Source organism: Chroicocephalus ridibundus, chromosome Z (genome assembly GCF_963924245.1).
Source record: "Chroicocephalus ridibundus chromosome Z, bChrRid1.1, whole genome shotgun sequence".
In the NCBI taxonomy this organism is placed as follows: Eukaryota; Metazoa; Chordata; class Aves; order Charadriiformes; family Laridae; genus Chroicocephalus; species Chroicocephalus ridibundus.
This window is the reverse complement of record NC_086316.1, coordinates 49755295-49777603: the sequence shown is the minus strand read 5'-3', so window position 1 is coordinate 49777603 and position 22309 is coordinate 49755295. Positions and strand designations below refer to the sequence as shown.

The following is a 22309-nucleotide window of genomic DNA, read 5'->3' as shown; positions in this document are numbered from 1 at the left end:
TGAAGAGAGACACTTATGTCAAGCAGCTGCGGGAAATCAATTAATGCACAAGTGCACATTGTGCACATCTTGGAAATTCAAAATTATACCTAAAAATCGGTATTTGTCCTTGAAGATTGATGCAGCCTCTGTGGATACTGCCTTCATCTTCTGGGCTAAAGCTGCCTATGATTGCAACGTGGGGTTTTGTTTGGATAGTTTTGTTGATTTTTTGGTTTGTTTTTAAGTTGAAAACCAAAGTATTCTCCCTTTTTTGTTTCCCCCCACCCTGTTAAACATTATCATATAATATTCTGTATGCAGAAGAATCCTATGTTTAATCACATCTGTTAAACGTTGTTTAAGTAAAGAATTGCAGCAAGCCACCAAACTGAAAAGTAACATGTAAGCACTTTTCTAAGGACAGATTTTTACACACCTGTGTTCTTACAGATGTTACTACAATTTCTAAATGTGTACAGTCCAGACAAATGAAATGGAGTCTGAACTGTAGAAACTTAATACACGTTACTATCAGAACGATGGACTGATTTTACTTGAGCAGTATTAGAATTTGATACTGTGATTCTAAGACCGAGTGGATACTCTAGTTTGTGATTTTTGCCTGAGGTAACCCATCATATGAAAGTACTGGTGTTATTTGTGCTTGGATTAGTTGTTAACCAGATAGATCTGGTTTTACTGTCACGAACACAAGATGCCTGTGCATATATGACAGAGCACGCCATAAACAACACAAACTCAGCAATAGCATGGTATAGTATATGTTTCTTTAGCAACAGAATTGGAATTTAGGGTTCTTTGTGTCAGTACAGTTCTCATACTGAGGTCCTAGCTATTAGATAGATAGGTAGATAACAGGATGTGTGGTAGTATTAGCACCATTCAACCAGTTGGTCCCAAACAATTTTCAGAACTTTGATAGTAGTGACTTTTTTTTTTTTCTTTTTAAATCGTGTACCATTCTTCTTCTCTTCCCCCTTCCCACTCACCCCTTAGTGGAGCAAACTTTAGCACTCTGCTCATGAATCTTGGACCGGAAAACTGTGCCACTCTGTTACTCTTTGTATTACTAGAAGGCAAGATCCTGCTCCATTCTCTTAGACCAGCTGTGTTGACAGGAGTTGCTGAAGCTGTAGTAGCTGTAAGTACAAAGTGTTCTATACAGCAGTGAGAGAAATCAGTTCAAAATCCACTGTTGTTACAAGGCTTTTTTAAATTAAAATGATTGATGCTCTAAATGATCATTTTCCCAGCAACTGCATTTAGTTAAAGTGCCATAGCATGTCTTATTATTATAACTATTAGAATGATCAACATTTTTGCATAGATAACTAAGATGTGCTGTAAATAAGTGGTCAAGTTGAAGATTCTTTTCTGCCAGTATTATAAGGCTTTTAGCAATTTCACTTCAACTTGCTGCATGTAATTTCTTCGGTTTTATTGTACAGTATCTGTTGTCTTGTTTTAACATGTTGATTTCATCTAATTTTTCCTTCAGATGATATTTCCATTTCAGTGGCAATGTCCATATATCCCCCTCTGTCCTTTGTCTCTGGCCACCGTACTCAGTGCACCTCTTCCATTTATTGTTGGAGTTGATTCACGATACTTTGATCTGTACGATCCACCACAAGATATTGTGTGCATTGATTTAGACACAAACATGGTGTACATGTAAGTTCTATGGAGTTTTTACATTTATCTGTAGATGGAGAGATTGCTGAAATGCTCAGGATCTACGAGTCAGTTGAATGCTTTATTGATTTTCATTGTGTCAAAAGGACGCTTCCTCTACTGAAGCAAATGTTTCCTTTACATTACTGAAATGCTTTGTTTTATTAGTAGCATCAAAGGAAGCAGTAAACAATGTGGCAGATTGTGGGGTTTTTTATTTTATTTCTCCTTCCCCTAGATCCCCATTAAAAGCACTGCAAAAAGGATTTTCATCACTGTATGTCAAAGTGTTCTGCCACCAAAACAATAATTATAATAGGTGCTGTGAAAGAAAGATGCATTGCAGAAACTCAAGGAAGATAGCTTGTTTATATAAAGATATTTGCAGTGAAAAATACCTGAATGTTTTTGTTCATAGGTAGAATGGAAGTTAAAGACTGGTTTGCAGAAAAATGAAAGAGATGGAAAACAGGGGATTTAGCAGAGAGAATGTCGAGATTCTGTTGGGATGACTGCTAGAAAGACCAAGTACCAACCTTACTTGGATTGGTTACTGAACTACAAATCTACCAGTGTCTGACCTCTTATGAGGCACTCAACTGGAAAGATTTTTGCACCTTTTCTTTTACTGTCTTATAAGTCCATTTCTCTTTCAATAATCAACTGATTTTTTTTTCTTTTTTTGCTGCCCATTTTTTATGTATCTCATCTGTACCACTTACTTGCCTTCCAGAGGAATTTGACATCTGTAACATTACTTAGATACACGTGAGATGTTGGTACCTGTATTGCAAAACTTTTTAACCTGGAAATGAGAATATTTTTCAGTTTTGGACATGTGTAGGTAAAACCAAATGTCCATAAAGCACTTAGTGTTGAAGATCATACAGAATTCTAAAATACTGCGTTATTAGTGATTAAAGATTAATGGTCCATTTTATTTTATCCACATCCTTCTGCCCTTCTTTATTGATGTGGCAATGCTGCCTTTTTTTTTTGTCTTTTTTTTTAAGGTAAAAGTATTTAATAGCACTGTTGTTATCTTCGAAAGAATGCATAATAGAAGAATAACATTTGGAAAATTCAATATTTTCTAGTACATTAGTACTGTCTAGTCTAGTGCCTTCTTCGAGCAAGTTTGCTGCTATCTTCCTTATGATAGACTGAAGCTTTATTTACTGCCAAAAATTACTGAAGGCCTTTTATTCATTCAGCATCTTCCTTAATGCCTTTTTTTGGATGTTTTCAACTATCTCTGTGAAAGTAACATTGAAAGCTGGTTAAGGACAGTAGCCTTTTTAGGGCAAAGATTTGAGAGTTTGTTTTATTTTTATAGCAGAATTTTTTTCCTTGCATTTTTGGAGCAGTAACACTTACACTGTTTATAGGCATGCCATTATGGTGGGGAAAAAATGGGCAAAGGCATCCGTAAGCATGCATTTTTTTCTTTAACTCCTGAAGCTTTGGCTTCCCTCCTAAGATTGTTCTCTGTCAATGCCAATTGAGCAAATAATAATTGAACAAACATTTCACTGATGGAAAGCGCAAAACAAGCACTGACAGCATCAGCTCAGATAGTAATAACTGATTAGGTCTTGTGGCCACAAGGTTTGTTGTGCTCTCTGTTACAGCAATTCTCCCCCACCTTCTGCCTTCCAGAAAGAGGTGTAGGAGTTCTCAGGACTTACGCCCCACTCGCTTCTTATATCCAACTGCTTAAACAAGGACCAGCATTGTACCCGTTGTCCTTCTAACAAAGATGAGCATCCCTTTAGGCCAATTTACCCCATTGCTTAATCAACCACATAATTTTCGAACGGTGAACTGAATTCCCAGTCTTCCTAGTCCCTGCTAGCCTGTGGTTGAAGCTGGAACTGGGTTGCCGTAGACATGTTACAGTGTACCATATGACCATAAAGCTACCAGACTGGTCTTCCAGCATTTTGCAGTAACAAGTTCATGTTGTATTCCAAACTGCCTTTATTTGTATCGGTAGCAGTACAGCAGGTTTATGGTAGTATGGACTTTGCATAGTAATCACATAGAGATTAGTGGCCCTAAATTTTATTAGCAAAACTGATAAAAATTCTGAAAGGGAAATCAGCAAAGTGACACTTCAACTAAAAAGTCTAAATCGAATCTTAATGCAGATCCTCCTTACAGACTGGAGAAAACTCTACTCATAACTCAATTTATATTGTTCTGTATCTGAGGAAATGAAATTCTGAGTTATGTCACTCCCAGTTTTTTAGTTTTGACAAATTAGAGACAGTGACAAGATTTCTTCTCAAAATGGTTTCCTTTTCTTCTTTTTTTTTAGTTATTACATTCCGAAAATGAAGTAACTTAGGGCTGTGAAAGCTATTCTTTTTTATATGGTCTGTATTTTATATATCCCTTTTTCCCTCCCCTGTGTTCTAGATCAGATGATAAGAAGAGCACCAACTGGAAGCAGTTTCCTAAGAAGCCATGTAAAAGTCTGCTCAGCACCTTAAAGAAGCTACACCCACAGCTGGCAGCAGGTGAAATATATAAAATAAAATGGGAAGGGGTAAGAACAGAAACTGCCTAAAGCAGGGAAATTAAATATTCAAAGAAAACTACTAAATTTTCTGATACACAACTACAAGTATCAAATTACAGTTAATATATAAATATAAGGACTGTCTTCTATCATATGTAGTGTGAATTATGTTTTCAGACTTTTATTTTCTTTGTTGTGACTTGTTAAAATTTGAGCTTTTTTTAGCCTTTACTCATGATTAAATTGCACTTAAACAAAGATTCAGCTAAAACACGTTAAGTGTAGAACTATATTTTTCAGCAGTATCTGATACTGTTTTTTTATGAGTGCAAGAGTAAACTCTGAATGTCATCTACTTGTTTCTACCCTTTGGTGCACTAAAACGTTATAATTTTGATTAGAAAAGTGTTTAGGACTTTTCTTTCTAGATGTGCAATTTTCAGACAGGGAGAACATGGTCCTTTATGTTTCAGTTGGCGTATTAGTGAAAGACTACGTTCAGTTGGGTATGTGGTAACATTTAACTCAACTGAGATTCTCCTCGTTGTTTCATGTCCCTGAGAGTTGAATGAGTTAGAAAAACACCTAATCAACTCTTGAGGTAATCTGCCTTTTAAATGAGCTGGATCAATTAGACAATACTCACAAGATTTCTAGTGCTTGTTACTTCTGAATATGGGCACGTAGAAAAAAGGAAAGAACAGTCTTCAGCATGTTGCAAAAGTTATCTGTTTGAATGCACCGAATTTTAATACAGGATTGTATGTGTTGCTCATTGCTAGTTCATAGGAAAACTCAAGAAGGCTCTGCAGTTGAGATGACTCCTATTGAGGCAGACTTCTCCTGGCAGAAGAAGATGACAGAACTTGAGATGGAGATCCAGGAAGCTTTTCTCCGTTTCATGGCATCTATTTTAAAGGGTTACAGAACATTCCTCAAGCCAATCACGCAGGCGCCTTCAAATAAAGCAACTGCTGCTGATTCCTTGTTTGATCATCAAGGTGAGGGTGAGGCAAACCAGCTACTGATAGCGTTGGCAGCATTACAACTTTAGGGTTGAGGAGCTGTTTAACTTTAAAAGGTCAAAGTTCCCTTTGGTGTACAGTTCTTGGCAATATTTTAAATTGCAATTGTATGAAGTTAGACTACTCAAAGTTGATTAGAACACAGATATGTGCACATAGAACTGCAGTTTTGCAATAGCTCCGGTGTTAGAAAAGCTGTCTTTCAGTAGCATCATGCTGTCTCTGTGTGCTATATTCTGTAAGGGCAGCTCTTGGGAATGAAAGAATATTTCTCAGTTTGTACAGTGTGAAAATGCCAGAAGCCCAGTTATGAAGAAGAAAGTGATGTTCTTGGTATAAATGGGAATCGAATAGAGAACAGGGTAGAGATCAGAAACATACAAAAACCCAATAATCAGCAAAGCTCATCTTATTTTCCTCATCACCTTAACTTTTCAGGTCTGTTCTTGAGTTGAATGCTGATAAAAGGTCACAGGTGTTTTGTTTTGTATGTGGTGGTTCTGTTCTGGGGTTGGGTTTTTTTGTTTGAGGCTGTTGAATTTTTTTTTTTGTAATTACTGGAAGAGACATTTGAGACGAGATTTTTAGTCAAAGGTTTGTAAAGTCTTAAATATTTTCAGGCCCATCACCTCTTAGGATAACATAATCTTTATTTTACTATTGTTTTAATTGTTAGGTACCTCTTTTGTATGAGGTCATCATCTGCTTTTTCTTGCACAAAACATCAACAAACACAGTAAGCAGATTACATAGGGGTGGTTGCTTGCCAATTATTATTAACTATGCTAAAATAATTATTAAAAAGAAAAGCTGTTCCTTTAAACTTCCGAATGCAAGTGATGATAAGTAGTTGTTTTCATTGATAAAGTCAGTACTTTATGTATTAGCACTTTAAATATTTAATGTTGACACTTTATATGTTAATTTCTTATGGAACTCGTACTACCTGGTATTTAGTTGTGTGTTCCTTTTTCTAACCAGGATTTTTAAAAAGCAGAGACCGTGCCTATACGAAATTCTACACGCATCTCACCAAAACGCAGATATTCAGCCGCTTTATTGAAGAGTGCAGTTTTGTGAGTGACAAGGATACTGGCTTGGCATTTTTCGATGACTGCATAGAAAAGGTGAAAAACATCTAGCAGTACTGTTCAATTATATGCTTCTGTCCATTTTGTTTTATTGTCCTGTTTTTTAGTTGTAAAGGTAGATACCCACTGCAGCAAGTGTCTTGAGGGATTGGAATTCTTGGTGGTTATTGATGAGTCATTTTCTTCCTTCATCTTCTTGCATGGTCATAATTTTCTGTGTTGATGCAGGAAACTTTCATTAAAGGCCTGTAGGATGTCAAGCTGTACGATAATGTGAGAAATACCAGTAGCTGACATTTTAACACAATGCTGTCTGTATCTTCCCTTTAAATGTTAATCACTCTCTCTCTAATGTGGCGTTATGTACCAGTGGTCATCTGTGTTGTTACTATTTTTCACACAAATTTAAAATTAAACCGCAAAAATATGCCTGGTGCTCCACTTGTGGCCAAAATTAATTAATGTAAATAAGATCTCTTTCATTGCTTGTATTTTATATGAGAAAGATTCCTGTGATGCTTTCTTGTTTTTTGAAACAAAGTCTCTTCAGCATGGTTCTGATCTAGATGGGTTATTGAGTTTATAGCTTCATCTGTAAAATGCCAGGTTCATGGTATGAAAATTAGGAGCTAGAGAATTAAGTGTATTTTTTTTTTTTTTAGGATGTATATATATGATTCTTTCTGGGCAGAATCTTCATTTTCATATGAAGTTCTTGGAGAATGAGTCTTTGATTCTGATCAAATTATCACTTGTAAACAGACACAGACCACAAATAAGTGTTTAAAAGTTTCTTTGCCTTTATTTTTCTTTCTGCTGAGTATGGGATATGCATCTAGAGTATACTTTGTTTAATATTGTTAATAATTTGATATTATTGCAGGTTGTTAATGTGTTGCATACTTAAATTGTCATATTGAATATATCTGCAAAACAGCGTTTGCTTTCAGTTAAACTAAATGAAAGCACTTTCCTTTGATTTAGGATTTTGTATTTAGTAGATAATGTCAATAGATTGAAAATATGCTGTTTACTGCATTTTTTCACTTTCAGCAAAGGAGGCATTTGAAAAAGAGATTAATGGCTTCTACAGTAATATGAAAATTTAGTGTTTCTTATTTAATATTTCACCAAATGACACAGCTTTAATGGAATTATTTAGGATTATTTTTTTTATTTGAGAAGACACTCTATTTTTTTTTTCTCTTTTCCCAGCTCTTTCCGGATAAAGGAACAGAAAAAGGAGAGAAGGTACTTTTTCCTTCAAAATGTTTAGGGGAATCTGATCGTGAAATAAAAATGGAAAGTCAAGGCAGTGCACTTGATAGTTAAGTGCTTAGAACAAATATAATTTACATGTTATATACTGTATTTGATTATATATATATATAAAAAATACATTTTTACACATACTAACATAATTAATACTAAAAACGACATTTTATCCCAAAGCCAAACTCTGTACTTAGAGTACAAACTCTTGCTTTCAGGTTGATGTAGATTCCGTTGAAGATGCACGGCTGATTGAGCTTGATGAGTCACAAAAAAGCGAACATACAGTGTTCATAATGCCACCAGAACCTCCTGCTGATGACGGACAGGACCGAGTGCCAAAATACAGGTACAAGTTAAACGGCCGCATGTAGTGAAACTAGAATACTTATGACATTAAGCATGGCAGATGTTCCATCTTGGTGCAAAACTTGCCTTACTATAACGTTCAGAAGAATCTTTAAAAAGGTACAAGCTGCCTGGATTCTGGTAAGTTTCTGAACCTCTAGAAATCAGTGTTTTTTATGTGTTTGTATGTTTGAGGGCCTGTGGATTTTGGTTTTAATATTTTTAGCTTCTTGTGAACTTTATAGTAATACTTTTCTACATGTATTCAGTGTCTGACTTCCTGTTTGAGCCGTTTATTGTGTATTTTGTAGCAACTCCAGTGCACTTTGTTTCACAGTGGGAATGACAGGGGGTGGGTAATGGATCTGCCCAATACTATTGATCTGCAACTGGCGAACCAAAAAAGCAAAACACTCACTCCACTTTTCAGACTTCCTTCATTCAGTGTTTTTCAGCCTTGTGCAGGAAGTGTGGATTTTCAGACACTCTGGGTATGATTTTTTTCTCCCTCTCTCTCAGAGGCCACGGAGGTTCTGTTTCCAACTGTTGTCCTTGTTAATCATCATCTGTTCTTCCCTCACCTTCATGATATGGATGGCATATCAGATGGATGGTTCTTGTTTCCATGTCTATGGAGATTTAGTGTCCAAGGCATCTTCTTGTGGTATCTTGGTGAATAAGAGTAAAAGGATCTCGCTATCTTCTTGCCTTTTTTTTTTTTAACTTCTTTATTTTCCCCCTTGATTCTTTATTCTCCTGTTTGTCAGTTCTTTGCACGCGCATTGTCTTTGTATGGCTTTCCTGTTATCAGCAGGTATGTGAAAAGCTTTTCTTTTCTTTTCTGTTTTGGTTTTTTTTTTTTTTAATCATCTGTATAGCTATAAAAACTTCCCACGACTAGATTTCAAGCTCTTTGACAGACCACAGGAGCTCAAGCTCTCCTTCAGCAGACACCCAGCTGGAAGCAGCATTTCAAATAGTCCGGCGCTCATGGCAAAGAGGACAAAACAGGTCAGATGAGTCACTGTAATTACTGTGTGAACACTGAAAGATATGAAGTTTTTTTGGTAAAATTGCCACTGCCTATTTCTACTACGTTAATGTTATTAGAGGTTAGGTCTTCGTAACTATTGAGAATCAACACTTGCAAAAGAAAGAAAAATAAGGCAACAAACAAACAAATTAGCATCTGAGATTACAGTTTGTTGTCAAATCCATTTTTAAGCTTTAGACTGTAATATAAAACAGAAAAAAAAATAAAATGAATGCTTGAATGGGGAGGGGGGAGAAAAAAGGACGATTAATTCTGATGCTAGTTTTTGCTTGCAGAGAGCAAGAGAGTGTAAGAAGAGAGTGTAATAAGTGTAACAAGAGAGTGTAAGAACGGAGCTTCAGTTGAATGTTTGCCTGTTGTTATTAAATGCTCAATTTTAAGAAGCCAGTTGTCTGAGTTAGTAAGGGCTTCTAAATTCAGGATGTTACATCTTTTGTCTGCTTTTTTGTTTTGTTTCACCCTTACAGGAGATAAAAACAGCCCATAAATTAGCCAAGAAGTGTTACGTAAGCCCCCCCCAGTGGGCTAAGTGTCTCTTCAGTCATAGTTACAGCCTATGGTTTATTTGTCTGCCAGCCTACATCAGAGTTGCACATCCCAAAGTCAAAGCACTGCAGCAGGCATATGATGTTCTCATTAAAATGAGGAAAACTGATGTGGAACCACTGGATGAGGCAAGTGTGAATAAAACAAAACCACAAACATTACCATAAACATGTAATGGAAGGCAAGGTGCAACTATAGTGTATTTCACCGCTAGCACCAGGTTAAGCATACTTAACAGTTTAACCTGTTTGAAAGCCACCTTGAGATGATCTCAAAGAAGCCTGCTTAAGTAGGGCAACTAGAAATTAATTTCCTTTTTTCATCACCAATGTAGTATCAGCTGGGTCAAGTACTCCAACTTAGTGTTGCTAGTCTTCTCCCAGACTACTTCGAGAAAAGTTCTTAAATGCACTCTGGTGCATTTAAGTTTTTAAATGCACTTTGAATTAATGTTTTACAGCCTTACTGAACTGAAGGTGCAGTGTGTTTGTATGCAGCATACCATTCTCTCAATAGTATCTGCAGGCATACAGCAGCAAGTTATCCTGCTTTTTGCGTGGGTGTTTCCTTCCCTCCTTTATTTCGCAAACAGAAGAGCCGAGTGGAAAAAAATTCAGCATTCTCAACAATGTGACTGCTGATGTTATTTCAGCTCATGTGGTTTCCTGTTTAATTTTTGCTCCATCTTCTGGCTGTTGAGTGTTATGGACTGAGTAGCTGCTGTCACATGGCTTTCCCCTTTACATGTGTAAATGTTGGAAATCAGAGAAGAGCTTAATCTGTTTCAAAATCCTTGTCATCAGCCCGTTTATGCATTTCCTTGTCTTGTCAGGTCTGCTACAGAGTTGTAATGCAGCTCTGTGGACTGTGGGGTCAGCCTGTTCAGGCCGTGAGAGTCCTCTTTGAGATGAAAAATGCTGGAATACAGCCAAATGCCATCACCTATGGTTATTACAATAAGGTAAGAGAAGTCTTGACCACCGTCTCTCTTGTTGTTGTCATTCTACTTGGCCTGTAGCGTGTTTTGTAAATTGTTTCTTAAGCTCTTCACTTGGATTTGCTGATTCTGTTGGGCAAGCAATCATTTTGGCATGCTTCCATTTCACTGGATCTACACTGTGTGGTTTTAAGCTGTTAAGTTCACATTCCTGTGCTGTTTGGGTAACCAAAAATTCTGTTGAAATATATATTTTATAGTGTTTCCATTTCCAAATTTTGGAACTTGTCTAGTACTTCCATGTCAAAACCATCTGTTCCTAGGTGTATCCTTTAAGGCAGCAGGATCCAAGATGGATGAAGGCCGGAATTAGGGTAGTTGAAGTAGCCTTCTCCTCTTTCCCTTGCTTCCAAATTCCTGTAATATTCTGATGAAACTTCCTAGTAAACTATGTAAAGTAATATAAAAAGAGGTGCTACTGTGGTCTTCTGTTGCTACCGAAGTATATAGATAAGAACAAACCCCACCTTGTTCACTTACAGAAATCTTGATCCATTGTTTGCTGTTACTCAGCTGTTGTCTCCAGAGCTGTGGGATAAAAAGGAACAGCTCATAAAAACTCAAATATTTGTCTTCCTTCACATGATCGACAGGAAACGCCTTTTTTTGAGCATGGAAAGAAAAGCTTCTTACTGTAGTGTGTTTCTTAGCGTAACTTTCTTACTGTTTTTGTTATTGTTTGCTATTTATTGTCTCTTTCTGTAGGCGGTTTTAGAGTCTCCTTGGCCTAGCAGTAACCGTAGTGGCATATTCCTGTGGACAAAGGTACGAAATGTAGTTCGTGGCACAGCACAATTTAGGCAGTGCTTAAAGAAATCAACGCAGAGCCCACGAGTACCTGTGATATCAGGTAATAAGTTAGTTGAAATGGATTTATTTCTGCTGAACAAGAGCATGACATGCTTTCTGAGGGATTGCAGCTAACACTGTGGCTTTTACAAGTTGAAAATTTTTCCTTAAGTGTATAAAAGGTGATAATTGCCAACTTGATGCTTGAAACAGTCTTATAATGTCTTCCACACACTGAAGAATTAATTACCTGAATTCTGTTGCTAGAATTTCATATTCTTATTTTATGTGTTCAAGCAAAAGTATTTGCTGTTGTCTGAAGAGGTTAGATTTGTTTAAAAACCTGAAAAGTTAAATCCTCTCTTACTAACCAGCTCTCGTTCATGTCTTTAGCTCTGCGGAGTGCCACGGGTGGAAGTGATGGGGACATGGTGAGCCATGGTAGCGTGGATAGTTCTAATGATGCTAACAGTGGGGAGCACACTCTCTTCGTCAGTGACTTAGTCAGGCTTGATTCCATTGATAATCACTCTAGCACAGGTACTAGATTCTGCTGGGTTTCACTACTAACAGTCCCTCAAAAGGGTAAATTTTCTAGTCTCCTGTTGATTTGCCCTCCTCAACCACCACCTTACGCCCTTGAGGCTGTAGAGGCGAAGCATGGAGTTAAACTATGTAAAGAAAAAGAAATATGCTCTTTTGTCCAATATTACTCTACCATAGATGATGCTGCTTTAGTTTAGAGTGATCCATAGCAGAAGTACTGTCATGTTAAAATAAATGTCTTGCTGGTCTTACGAACTTGCTTTTTGTGCTAGTCATCAGAAAAGATATGAAGCCTCAAACGTATGAGCCTATTCAATTTTTGCATATTGTCGTTTTTTCATAGTTGAGTTGCTGAGGTGATTAGAAGCCAACACTAAAATGTTGCTCCTTGATGGTAACCTAGAAAGGCCTAGTTAGCATTCCTGGAATTAGTATGTTATGTTTGGTTGTAGTAAACTATGCTTTTAAAGGACATATTCAAGCTTTTTCATAATAGTTGCTAAACTTGGAAATAAATACAGAAATTATCAGAACCTTGTCATATAGTCTTTATGAGATAACCTGCAAATGGGAAAACAGGTGATAAGCTCGAGAAAAATTCTGCCTTAAACATGGTGTGCACTCTTCTAGACAAACTGGAGTAAAATGAGTGCACAGGAAGTTAATCACTTGAGATGGCAAGACAAAATTCATGGTTCTTCGTATCTGCTTTAGTACTGATTACATTCTACCTGTGCATAGTCTCAACTAAACTTCCATTCTGTATGTACTTCAAAACTTAATGTACAGATGGTTCTTGCGCACTCTTCATGTTTTTAATATCTTGAGCCCTTCTGTAAAGAGAACTTTGAGTCTGATTCCTTTGCTTCATCTGATATGCTTGCCTGGATTACTGAACTTCCCTTCTCTCTGCTCTTTGTTGCTCTGCCTTTTGCTCTTTGCTGTCTCTTGGGTGCCGCATTTGTCCTTGGCTCTCACGGTGTGGGGTGCAGACTTATATGGTGTGAAGCCTTAGATGCACGTGTGCATTATTTCTACCCTTGAATGTTACTTCTGCAGGTAATTCACCCATTTATTGATAGGGTGTTTTCACTTCTGTGCAAAGCAAGGATACTAACATTATTGAAATGATGATAGAAAATAAGGACCAAGGAATATCAGAACTTGCTTTTCTGTAGAAAAGGTTTTTAATATAGTAGCCAAATGTAATAATTGATGGCTGCTCAGACTTCTAAATTAAATTCTTTTTTACATGTTTGCTCTTTGTTGGTAAAATAAACAGCAGTAATATGTATTGTAGATAAATTATATCTGTCACTTGAGTTTTATGGAGCTTCCTAATACCTTTCACACTCAGTAACTTACATTTTGATGGTTTTAAATACTGTCATGTATTCCAATAGGTACTCTAAGGCATATAATAATGCTGTTTAACATGTTGCTGTGCCATATGTCCCATGTAGTATTTTTGCATATGCAGCAGCACTTCAGAGAAAAATACCAAAGAAAATAGTGTCTTTCTGGATTGTTTCCTATGGCAGATTTTTTGGACCACTGTAAACTATTCTATTGTTTAAAAAAAACAGTGAGTTACAGCTGTCAAGTTTAACTGGTATCCTAGAGGAACAGACTTTTTAAAAATGTTTAGATTCTTACTTTATTCTATTACACGTTTATACTTTGCACTATGGCACAAAGATGTAGCACAATTTATGGTACAGTTATTTTCAGGGATGTATTCATTGTTAGAAGCTTGCTCAATTACGGTTGCGCTTGTCCAACTTTATTTTGTAGATGCATTTGAGAATTTAGCTTGCCCAGCAATGAAACATTTCGTGCTAATGAGAAGCGAAAGGAATGAAAGGAGATGAAGTGCATTAAAAGTAGTTAGTCACTATAGTGTTCCTGGGGGAATAACTTGTATTTAATATAATCATTAGAAAAGTAAATTTGGATTGTATAGCCTAATTATCTCTGCTGTCACCATCACCAAGTAGATCTGTGGACAGATTGGGCATTTTGGTGATCTTACTATGAACTTTTCTGGCAAAACAAAATGCGAAACAAATTAATTTCAGTTCTTTTATTTTCTCATCGAAAAACAAATATGGGAAAGAAAAATAAATCTGAGGCATGTGTTTGTATTCCTTCAAACAGGTGGTCAGTCAGACCAGGGCTACGGATCCAAGGATGAACTTTTAAGAGATGATGGGGATAGCCTTCATGTGACTGACATACAAGTAGAGAAAGATATTTCTTCTACAGCTGAAGACCTAATAGGAGGTTAAGTATGCGTGTTTACATTGTTGAAGGCTTTTCATAATAAATCTGCTTCATGCATTAGACTACCACAAATACTTAAAGTATTGAATTCATAGTGTTGCCAAGGTCAAACTATAATTGTATGAAATCTGGTGGACTACTTTTGTGCCCTAGATAATAGCGGTGGAATACATATAGGTAGAAATAGCCTCTTATTAGACTAATTTAATGTAGATGGGAAAAAAGGGGCAAATGCTGGGGCACACAGTATTTTGTATTCCGTTCCTCTCATTTGTATGTTTGAAAACGTGACCATTTTTTTAGCTGTACCAGTTGACCTAATAAAGGGCACTACTTTTTCCTACAGACTTTTCCCAGCTGTAAAAAATATGGTCATCACCAGTCTTCTATCCAGATTTTTGCTTTAGTTTGTCTATATTTTGTCTTTCTCATTAATGAATCTGTTTCATATCTGTGTAACTATATCCTTAATGTGAGTTAGGGCTTCTAAAGCTGTCATTAGATAAATAGGCCTGCATGAAAATCTGAGAACTGTGCAGAGTTCCTGTTCTAGTTTGGTTAGTTGAAAAAATACCAAAGGAAGAAATTGGCATATGCCCTCTCTGCATAATACTGTCTACTGTCATCTGTCTGGGTATTATTTCCAGGAAATGCTCAGTACCTAGTAGGACTGGTCTTTTAGGTTGTAATTGTATGAGGAAACAGTGTTTGAGTTGTTATTTTCCATAACAGTGCAAATGAAATTATTTAGTTAGATTAACTGAAGTTCACATTCTCTTTCTTGTAGAGGTTTGTACTGAGAAATCTGATGAAAAGCAACAGCTGAATATAGAAACCCATAGTCCAACAGAACCACCTGCTTGGGGTAACAGTATTGTGAAAGTTCCATCTGGCATTTTTGATAGCAGTGGAAGGAAGAGCTGTGGTGGTGAGTCACTGGGTGAAACAGAGGTTGCTAAAATCCTGATCTTGTGCTGTAGAGTTTTGCAATCTTTTTCATGCTGTTAAAAGAAACCAACTTTCTATTTGAGGTGCAGATATGTCGCACAACGTCTGCTTTCCACCATTATCCTTTGCAGGTGAAGGAACCTGTGGATTCTAAGGTTGAAAATCACTGTTGAGTAGTTTGAAATAAAAATTTTCCCTGTCCCATACTGAGAGTGTTTCAGTAATGTACTAGAAAACCAAGAGAATTAGGGTGTCTACTCTTGATTTTGTCACCTAAACCTCGCTGACCGTGGACAATTCTCATTATTCCTGTGGCTTGCACTGCCAGTGTATAACCTGGCAACAATGCATGTTGTCTTTGGATATCTGTAGCTTTATGATGAGGAAGACTTAACGATATATAAAATCTCAGGGCTCATTTTTTTTCTCCCTTTGTGCCTGTCCTTGACTAAGGCAATGTAGTCTAGCTTCAGTGTAGCTTGATAACAAAGAATTGAGTCTCAGACAAGAAGTTGCCTGGAAGCTTTCTGGCAACTGAGAGAGCGGATGACTAGCCAAGAAGCCGTTGACATGAGACTCAAACATCCTCCAGCAGTGGATATGGTACATCGGGCCCTCTGTTGGGATCCTACTATACTAGGATTCCTGGTGTTATGGAGATTTTTGCCTAGCTAACACAACTTCCTAGGCAATAAATATTCCCTGTCCCCCTCAGGACATGGGAATATTTATAAGATTAGTTTATATCTTCCATATGCTAAATTTAATTAGCTTTTTCTAAATATGGTTGTGTCATAAACAAAGTAATGCTTCTGTGTTGTGCAGACACACATGATAGTTGGGATTTTTTCAGAACCAGAATGAACTATGCAGTTTGGTGTATAGATCTGTGGACATAGCTCTAGGAGGAAAAAAATATAGCAATCTTTACTTTTAATTGTACTTTCCTTTAGTTCGTGGGTGTATTACCTACTCTCTACTGGGTATTGGCACAGGGAAAGGAGGTAGAAGCCATAAAAGGCTTTGACATCAAGGACTCAAAAGATAGGTGACTTTTGATCTGCTGGATGCCTTTGCAGCCAGTTAAATATCTCATTAATACTAGTGGATTAATGGACTAATGGATAACTCGAGATTGTGGGGCTCCCAGTCTTCTCACCAGTTAGCAGATAAGGAGATTTCACATGATTTCAGGAAATAAACATTTTTGGTGGCTATGGATACCATATTAATGCCTTTTCTCTTTTAGAAACTGGTTCTAGCCCACTGTTCATAACTCAGGATTCAGTTGAAGATGTAGTCTTTGGTGATGTTTCTCCTAAGAAAACAAGTGAAAAAGGACAGAAGAGGCAGAAACTGTTTTCAGAGAGAAGCTGCAGTTTCAGCAGTGAAAGCAGAGCGGGAATGCTGCTGAAAAAAGGCAGCTTGGACTTGCATTCTAAAGAAATAGCGATAATGATGGGAGCAGATGCCAAGATCCTAACAGCAGCTTTTTCTGGGGCCAAAACTTCACCCTGTCATATGAATAAATCCCACAGCTTTGAACGTATCATTGACCAGCAGGTTTCTGGCATAAGTGGCACTTGGAGTTGTGTGACTGAGAGTGATTGGGAATTGGAACATAGGTCTTCACCAGTGCTGGAAGAACCTGGGGAAGGGCAGGAGCATCTTGAGAATGGAAGAGATGAAAACATGACCACAGTGGAAGATGTGAACCTTGAACAGTCAGCCGAGTCCAAAAACCAGAAAACAGAATCCAAAGATGCAACTACTAAAAGGAATAGCTTTTATGGGGTAGTTAAGCCTATTGAAAGGGAAGATGTTGAAGTAGGCTTGGACCCATTATCTTTGCTGGCTACTGACAGCACACAACCGAGGCATCCAGAACCTGAGGAAAAGTTGGTATCACCAGTTGCAGCACGTAATTTGGCAGATGAAATAGAGAGCTACATGAATCTGAAGAATCCCTTGGGTAGTAACTTTCCCAGCATGGAACTGCACAAGCCAGAGAGGGAAGCAGAAGCCTCTGGTACACTTGGTCACTCCCAAGAAAGGAGGTCAAGCCTACCTTTGGATCCCATCCTGCCATCTCCCAAGTCTTGTGAAAATCGTAGAAGTCCTTCTGTCTCCAGATCCAAAACATTCACTGGACGACCAAAGCAACAAACCCATCCACGAGTTCAAAAGGAGCGGTCTTCATCTTTGACAGGACTGGGTCGTTCTTCTCCACATGGCTCGTTAGGATCTGTCGTAACAACTTTATCCAATCTGAAGTTAGACAATATACTGTCTGGACCAAAAATGGATGTTCTGAAATCAGGCATGAAGCAGGCTGCCAATGTGGCCAGTAAGATGTGGGGAGTTGTAACTTCAGCGTATAGTTACTCAGATGATGAGGCAAGTGTTTTTCAGTATGAAAAAATTTGGGGAGACAAAGTTAAGAGGGGTAGCTTCTGTGTCTGGAAGATTGCTTCACAGGATGGTGTTTTTTATTTACTTTTATTAGCTAATAAAAATTGTATTTTATGTGTGGTGGAGTTTTCCTCTGTCATTAAAAAAACCACTTTTCAGACAAAAGCAAATTAAATGGTCTTGATGCAGTAAACTTAAACTTTGACTTTTTGTTCCCAACATTCCTCTCCCATTTAATTGTTTAGCTACTTATCTTTTCATTTATATCTAAGGAAACTGCACCAAAAAGCCCTAGTTATAATAAAATTCTGTCATCTTAAATGATATCATATTGCCTGTCTTATTTTTAAAAAATTAAGAGAAGGTTGTGAAACCAGATCACAAACCTAAGAAGTCTGGTTGGTGAGGATTAAAGTTGAAAGTAGCAAAGGACAGGCTGAGATCTAGTAAATTCACTTGTCAGGAATTTGGAAACTAAACGTTATGGTTCTTGTGTGAGCACGCTAGATTAACTGAGTCTTTTTCATACTAAAACATTTCAGAGTATAATGACATGAATGAAAAAGGAGATGGAGGGATGAATATTATAACTTCCTCCTTTCCATATACGTCTTGTTATTGTGCCTCCAAACACAGTTTTCTCTCTTAGAAAGGCCTCTGCTTGATCCAGTTAACCCCCTTGATCTGGTGTTTGGCTGTAAGGGTCTTCTGTCTCCTCTCTTGAGGCTGTTAAGATAGCTTCTTGTTTCCTTTTTTGAATTCTCCCTCTGTTTCCCCCAACCTCCATAAAAGGTGGGAAAGGGGAAGATAGCTGTCCGACTTTATTTCTGCGTGAAACAAATTTAACTTACGTTACTAATAGGGTTCTTTCCATTAAATAAATTAAAAAGAAAACCCACAAACATTTTTCTTAATTCTTTTTTAGCTAGATTTTGCCTGTGACAATGAAAACTCACTGGTTTCCTGAGTCTTTTTTCCTGTGATCTAGGTTTTCCTGTGTGCCTTTCTATTATACTGACCCATTCCCTACGATTTTGTTTAATGGCACATCATAATTCCCTGAATGTGATTTATTTTTATTTCTTTCAAGGATCTTTTCATTCTCATTTCTTTATTTCTGCAACTTCCCTTTTTTAATATCCTAATTATTATACTTTGTCACATCCTGTGTCTTAGTGTCTGTGTTATTGCTGCAGCCTGTCAGCTGGTATGTATTCCTGTCTTCATTTCTGAAAATACAACTTTAACTTGGATCTTTTTTCTGATAATCCCTTAATTTTGTGTAATGTCTGCCAAATCACAATTTCTGCGTAATTTTTCCTGTTTCTCCTGTAAAGAAGTTGTTTATATCCCTGTCTCTTTGTCACTCAGTTTGATTCTCAGCTAAGTATTTTCACTGCTGAAGGATTTCATTTTTTCAATATCCTTGTGGTTTGTCCACTATCTGCTCTTTTTGGGGTTGAATATATTTATCTTAAATCTAATAATTTTTACATCAGGATTTTGTCTTAATCTGCTACTTTAATTATTGATTTAGTAGGATAAAGATGGAAGTCAAATAATGGATCTGGAAGTACTCCAAAATGCTAATTTTCTTCTTCTTTTATTAAAGGAAGAAAACAATCGACCAGACTTCAACTTCCCTGCTGGTTTTGAAGATAGTATTTTAGGAGATAATCTGTCATCAAGAACTGGAGTCCCAGGGCTAATGACGAACGAGCTTGCACAGAGCACTACTAGTCTTGGCAGTAGCAGTAGCAGTGGAGATGCAGGAAGACAACATTACAGTGCAGGTGAGATTTTTTTGGTTTTGTTTCCCCCTTGTAACTTGTTTATAATAGAACAAACAGGGAAAACTGTTACACATGAAATCATTCATAACAGTGGAAGCTACAGTAATCTAAAATTATTTCAAGCTCTTAAAATAAGTACTAGCAAATTTTTACTTCCATTCAATACACTTCTTCTGCACTGCCAAATAGCTAATGCTTCTCTCTTGGTTGAATGTATAAAAACTTGATAAAAATGTGAAAATACTTCCTCTGTGTATGTAATAGGAAGATTCTTAACTAGTTATAGCCAGGAACACCTGCTTATTCATGTAAAGTCGTAATACCCTGAAGGTTCTTGAAATATTAATACAGAAAAGCAGAGCAATGTTCAAGAACTGCAAATAGCTGCATAACTAACAGAGGCGGATCTTTTGAGGGGAAAAAACCCCAACAAACCAAAACCAACCAACCAAACAGAATCAACCCCACACCCCTAAGCCCACAAAAAAAACCAAAGCAACACACACAAAAAATGCATCAGCTTTACTGTGGAGTAAGAGGTATTGGATGCATGCATGATTTGAAGTTGTGAAGGTAAATACTTGATGAATATATGCCTATTCCTAAATTGTCCTTTTGTCTGTCCCCTCTCCCCTTCCCGGTTCTAAAACTGGGTGAAGTAAATCTAATCATTTTCAGTTCAGATTTGATTCAATTGGATTTTATTCTTATTTTGAGAAAAAAATATGTTGCTTAACCAGCTGGGGGTTAGGTTTAGCTGTCTTTGCAGTACTTTAATGATGCAAATATTGTAAAGCCATCTGCATCAAGAGATGAAGAACTATCTTGCGGACTGGACATAAGCTGGCCCTGTCTAGCAAAATCTTTACGAGATATCTTGTAGTTCCAGTTAGTTATGAGGGTTATAATAACTAACTCTAAAGGGTGGCAGCCATCATCAACAGGATCTGTAAAATTTGTTCACAAGCATCAACTTCAGCTGAAGAAGCAGAGGAGCCTTCTGTATGACAAGGGGACTCTGGTAGTGATTTTTTGAACAAGAAAGATTGACTTGTCTTGTCAGAGGAAGTAATGCTGATGGTTTTCCTTCCTAAAACTGATTCCAGCCATTTCCTTCTGGTAAATATTTTCCAACTCTGTTTCCCCTTCTCCTGGGGAGAGCTCATAACCCTAAACCCCAGCCTTACCAAAGAAATATTTTTTGTTTTACAGCAATGTTAGCCAGGGAGAACTTAAGCACAGTAATGGAGTATTTCGTTATCATGTGTCTTTCCTGGTACTATCCTTCTGTTTGCCATTTACATAGGGATGTTTCATTCAACAAATCTTAAACCACTTTTTAGAATATGTATATTGAACAATCTTACTGCTCTTTACCACTCTTTATTCTTTTTTTTGTATTTTAAGGTTTTAGTCACTGATGCTTTTTTTTTCTTTTACCTGTCTGTGATAGATAAAAATAACTTCGAAACGTTAATCTCAAAATTGATATTTACCTATATATCAGTGTAGTTACAGAGCTACACATATGTTTGGAGAACTTCTGGAAAAATTTTCTATCTTGGTCAAACAGAAAGGATTTTCTTTGGGAATGGATGAGTTAGTCTTTCCTTGAATACAAGACCCAAACGACTCTTTCTGTACAGGTGAAGTTTCATTCCCAAGAAGTATGAAAGTTCTAGATTCTGAGAAGTCGGAGCACAGCTCTTCACATAATACTAGCTTATCCAGCATTTTCCAGAACTATGCAATGGAGGTAAGATTAATAAACTCATAGATGACACATATAAATATTCAATATTACAGTATGGATTAATTACCTGTTTAGTTGGGTTGTGGTTGGATTTTCCAAAAAAATTCTTTTCCATGTTTCTACTGTAAAGATGCTGGATAGTTTTAGCTCGGGGTAGCTTTAAAAAAAAGCGTGTTAAATGCTTTTATATATTACTCATATATAGAGAGAAGATACAATTGAGGGAAGGGTCAAAACTTGAAATAAGACAGAAATTAGAGAGGAAATGAGGTTTATTTTTTTTTTTTCCTTTCAAACTTTTTTTTTCCTCCCTTTTATGAAAATTATGTGTTGTTACTAAACAATTGTGGTGGGTTGACCACATCTAGCATCTAAGACCTCACCCAGGCACTTGCTTACTCCTCCGTCATCAGGATGGGTCAGAGAATTGGAAGGGCGGAAGCAAGAAAAAAAGCTTGAAGGTCAGGATAAAGACACTTTAATAAGTAAATTGAGGAGAAAAAAACCAACGCAAAACAAAAAACGGGGGTGGGTGGGTGGGGCGCGGAGAGAACAAAAAAACCCCAAGTGACGCAAAGGCAATCAGTCAGCACCGTGATGCCCCAACAGCTACCTTGAAAAACTGCCCTCTGCGCCCCCCCCCGCCCCCCCCCAACACCCAGTTTTACTACTGAGCATGACGGTATATAGTATCTCTTTGGTCAGCTGAGGTCAGCTGCCCTGGCTGTGTCCCCTCCCAACTTCTTGTCCACCCCCAGCCTCCTGGCTGGGCTCTGGACAGAATGAGAAATCGAAGGCCGTGGTGGTGTGTAAGGCTCTGTTCAGCAATAGCTAAGATGGTGGTGTGTTATCAACACAGAGTTTGTCACCAGTCTAAAACGCAGCACCGTAAAGACTGCTATGAAGAAAATTAACTCTATCCCAGCCAAACCTAGTGCTCTAATGATTTAGTACGCTTCTCTTTCAGTTATCACTTTCAGATGCTTTCAGACTTCAGAATCATAGGCAATGGTCACTGTGTTTTGCCTTGGTTGCTCTTGTTTCAGCTGTAATGTTATTTTGCTAGGTGCCATATAATTTTCTTTTGTGTTTGACCTTCTGGAGGACTGAGCTTGTCAAACTCTTGCACTACATTATATAAGGGGCATAGTATAGAAAAAGAATAATGTTGCTGTTGGGCCAATATCGAAAATATTCGATCTAATAGAGATCTAAAATATAATATATGGTCTGTCAATCTAAAATATATTG

The 22309-nt window shown here is 37.3% G+C and overlaps 1 protein-coding gene across 5 annotated transcripts in view; it reads left to right on the top strand.

Moving 5' to 3' along the window:
• The window catches only part of DENND4C (DENN domain containing 4C), a 75403-nt gene that overhangs the window by 37996 nt on the left and 15098 nt on the right, over positions 1–22309 (top strand). For 3 of the 5 annotated variants that reach the window (XM_063320312.1, XM_063320313.1, XM_063320316.1), the window contains 17 exons: positions 1000–1144; positions 1502–1677; positions 4099–4199; positions 4984–5202; positions 6208–6353; positions 7533–7568; positions 7808–7938; positions 8816–8948; positions 9459–9665; positions 10370–10498; positions 11240–11384; positions 11717–11863; positions 14027–14152; positions 14940–15080; positions 16350–17497; positions 19125–19305; positions 20952–21061. In XM_063320312.1, coding sequence (XP_063176382.1) covers positions 1000–1144; positions 1502–1677; positions 4099–4199; positions 4984–5202; positions 6208–6353; positions 7533–7568; positions 7808–7938; positions 8816–8948; positions 9459–9665; positions 10370–10498; positions 11240–11384; positions 11717–11863; positions 14027–14152; positions 14940–15080; positions 16350–17497; positions 19125–19305; positions 20952–21061 — 3421 coding nt within the window. The remainder of the gene's footprint in view (positions 1–999; positions 1145–1501; positions 1678–4098; positions 4200–4983; positions 5203–6207; positions 6354–7532; positions 7569–7807; positions 7939–8815; positions 8949–9458; positions 9666–10369; positions 10499–11239; positions 11385–11716; positions 11864–14026; positions 14153–14939; positions 15081–16349; positions 17498–19124; positions 19306–20951; positions 21062–22309) is intronic. The other 2 variants (XM_063320314.1, XM_063320315.1) reach the window with 2 other exon arrangements.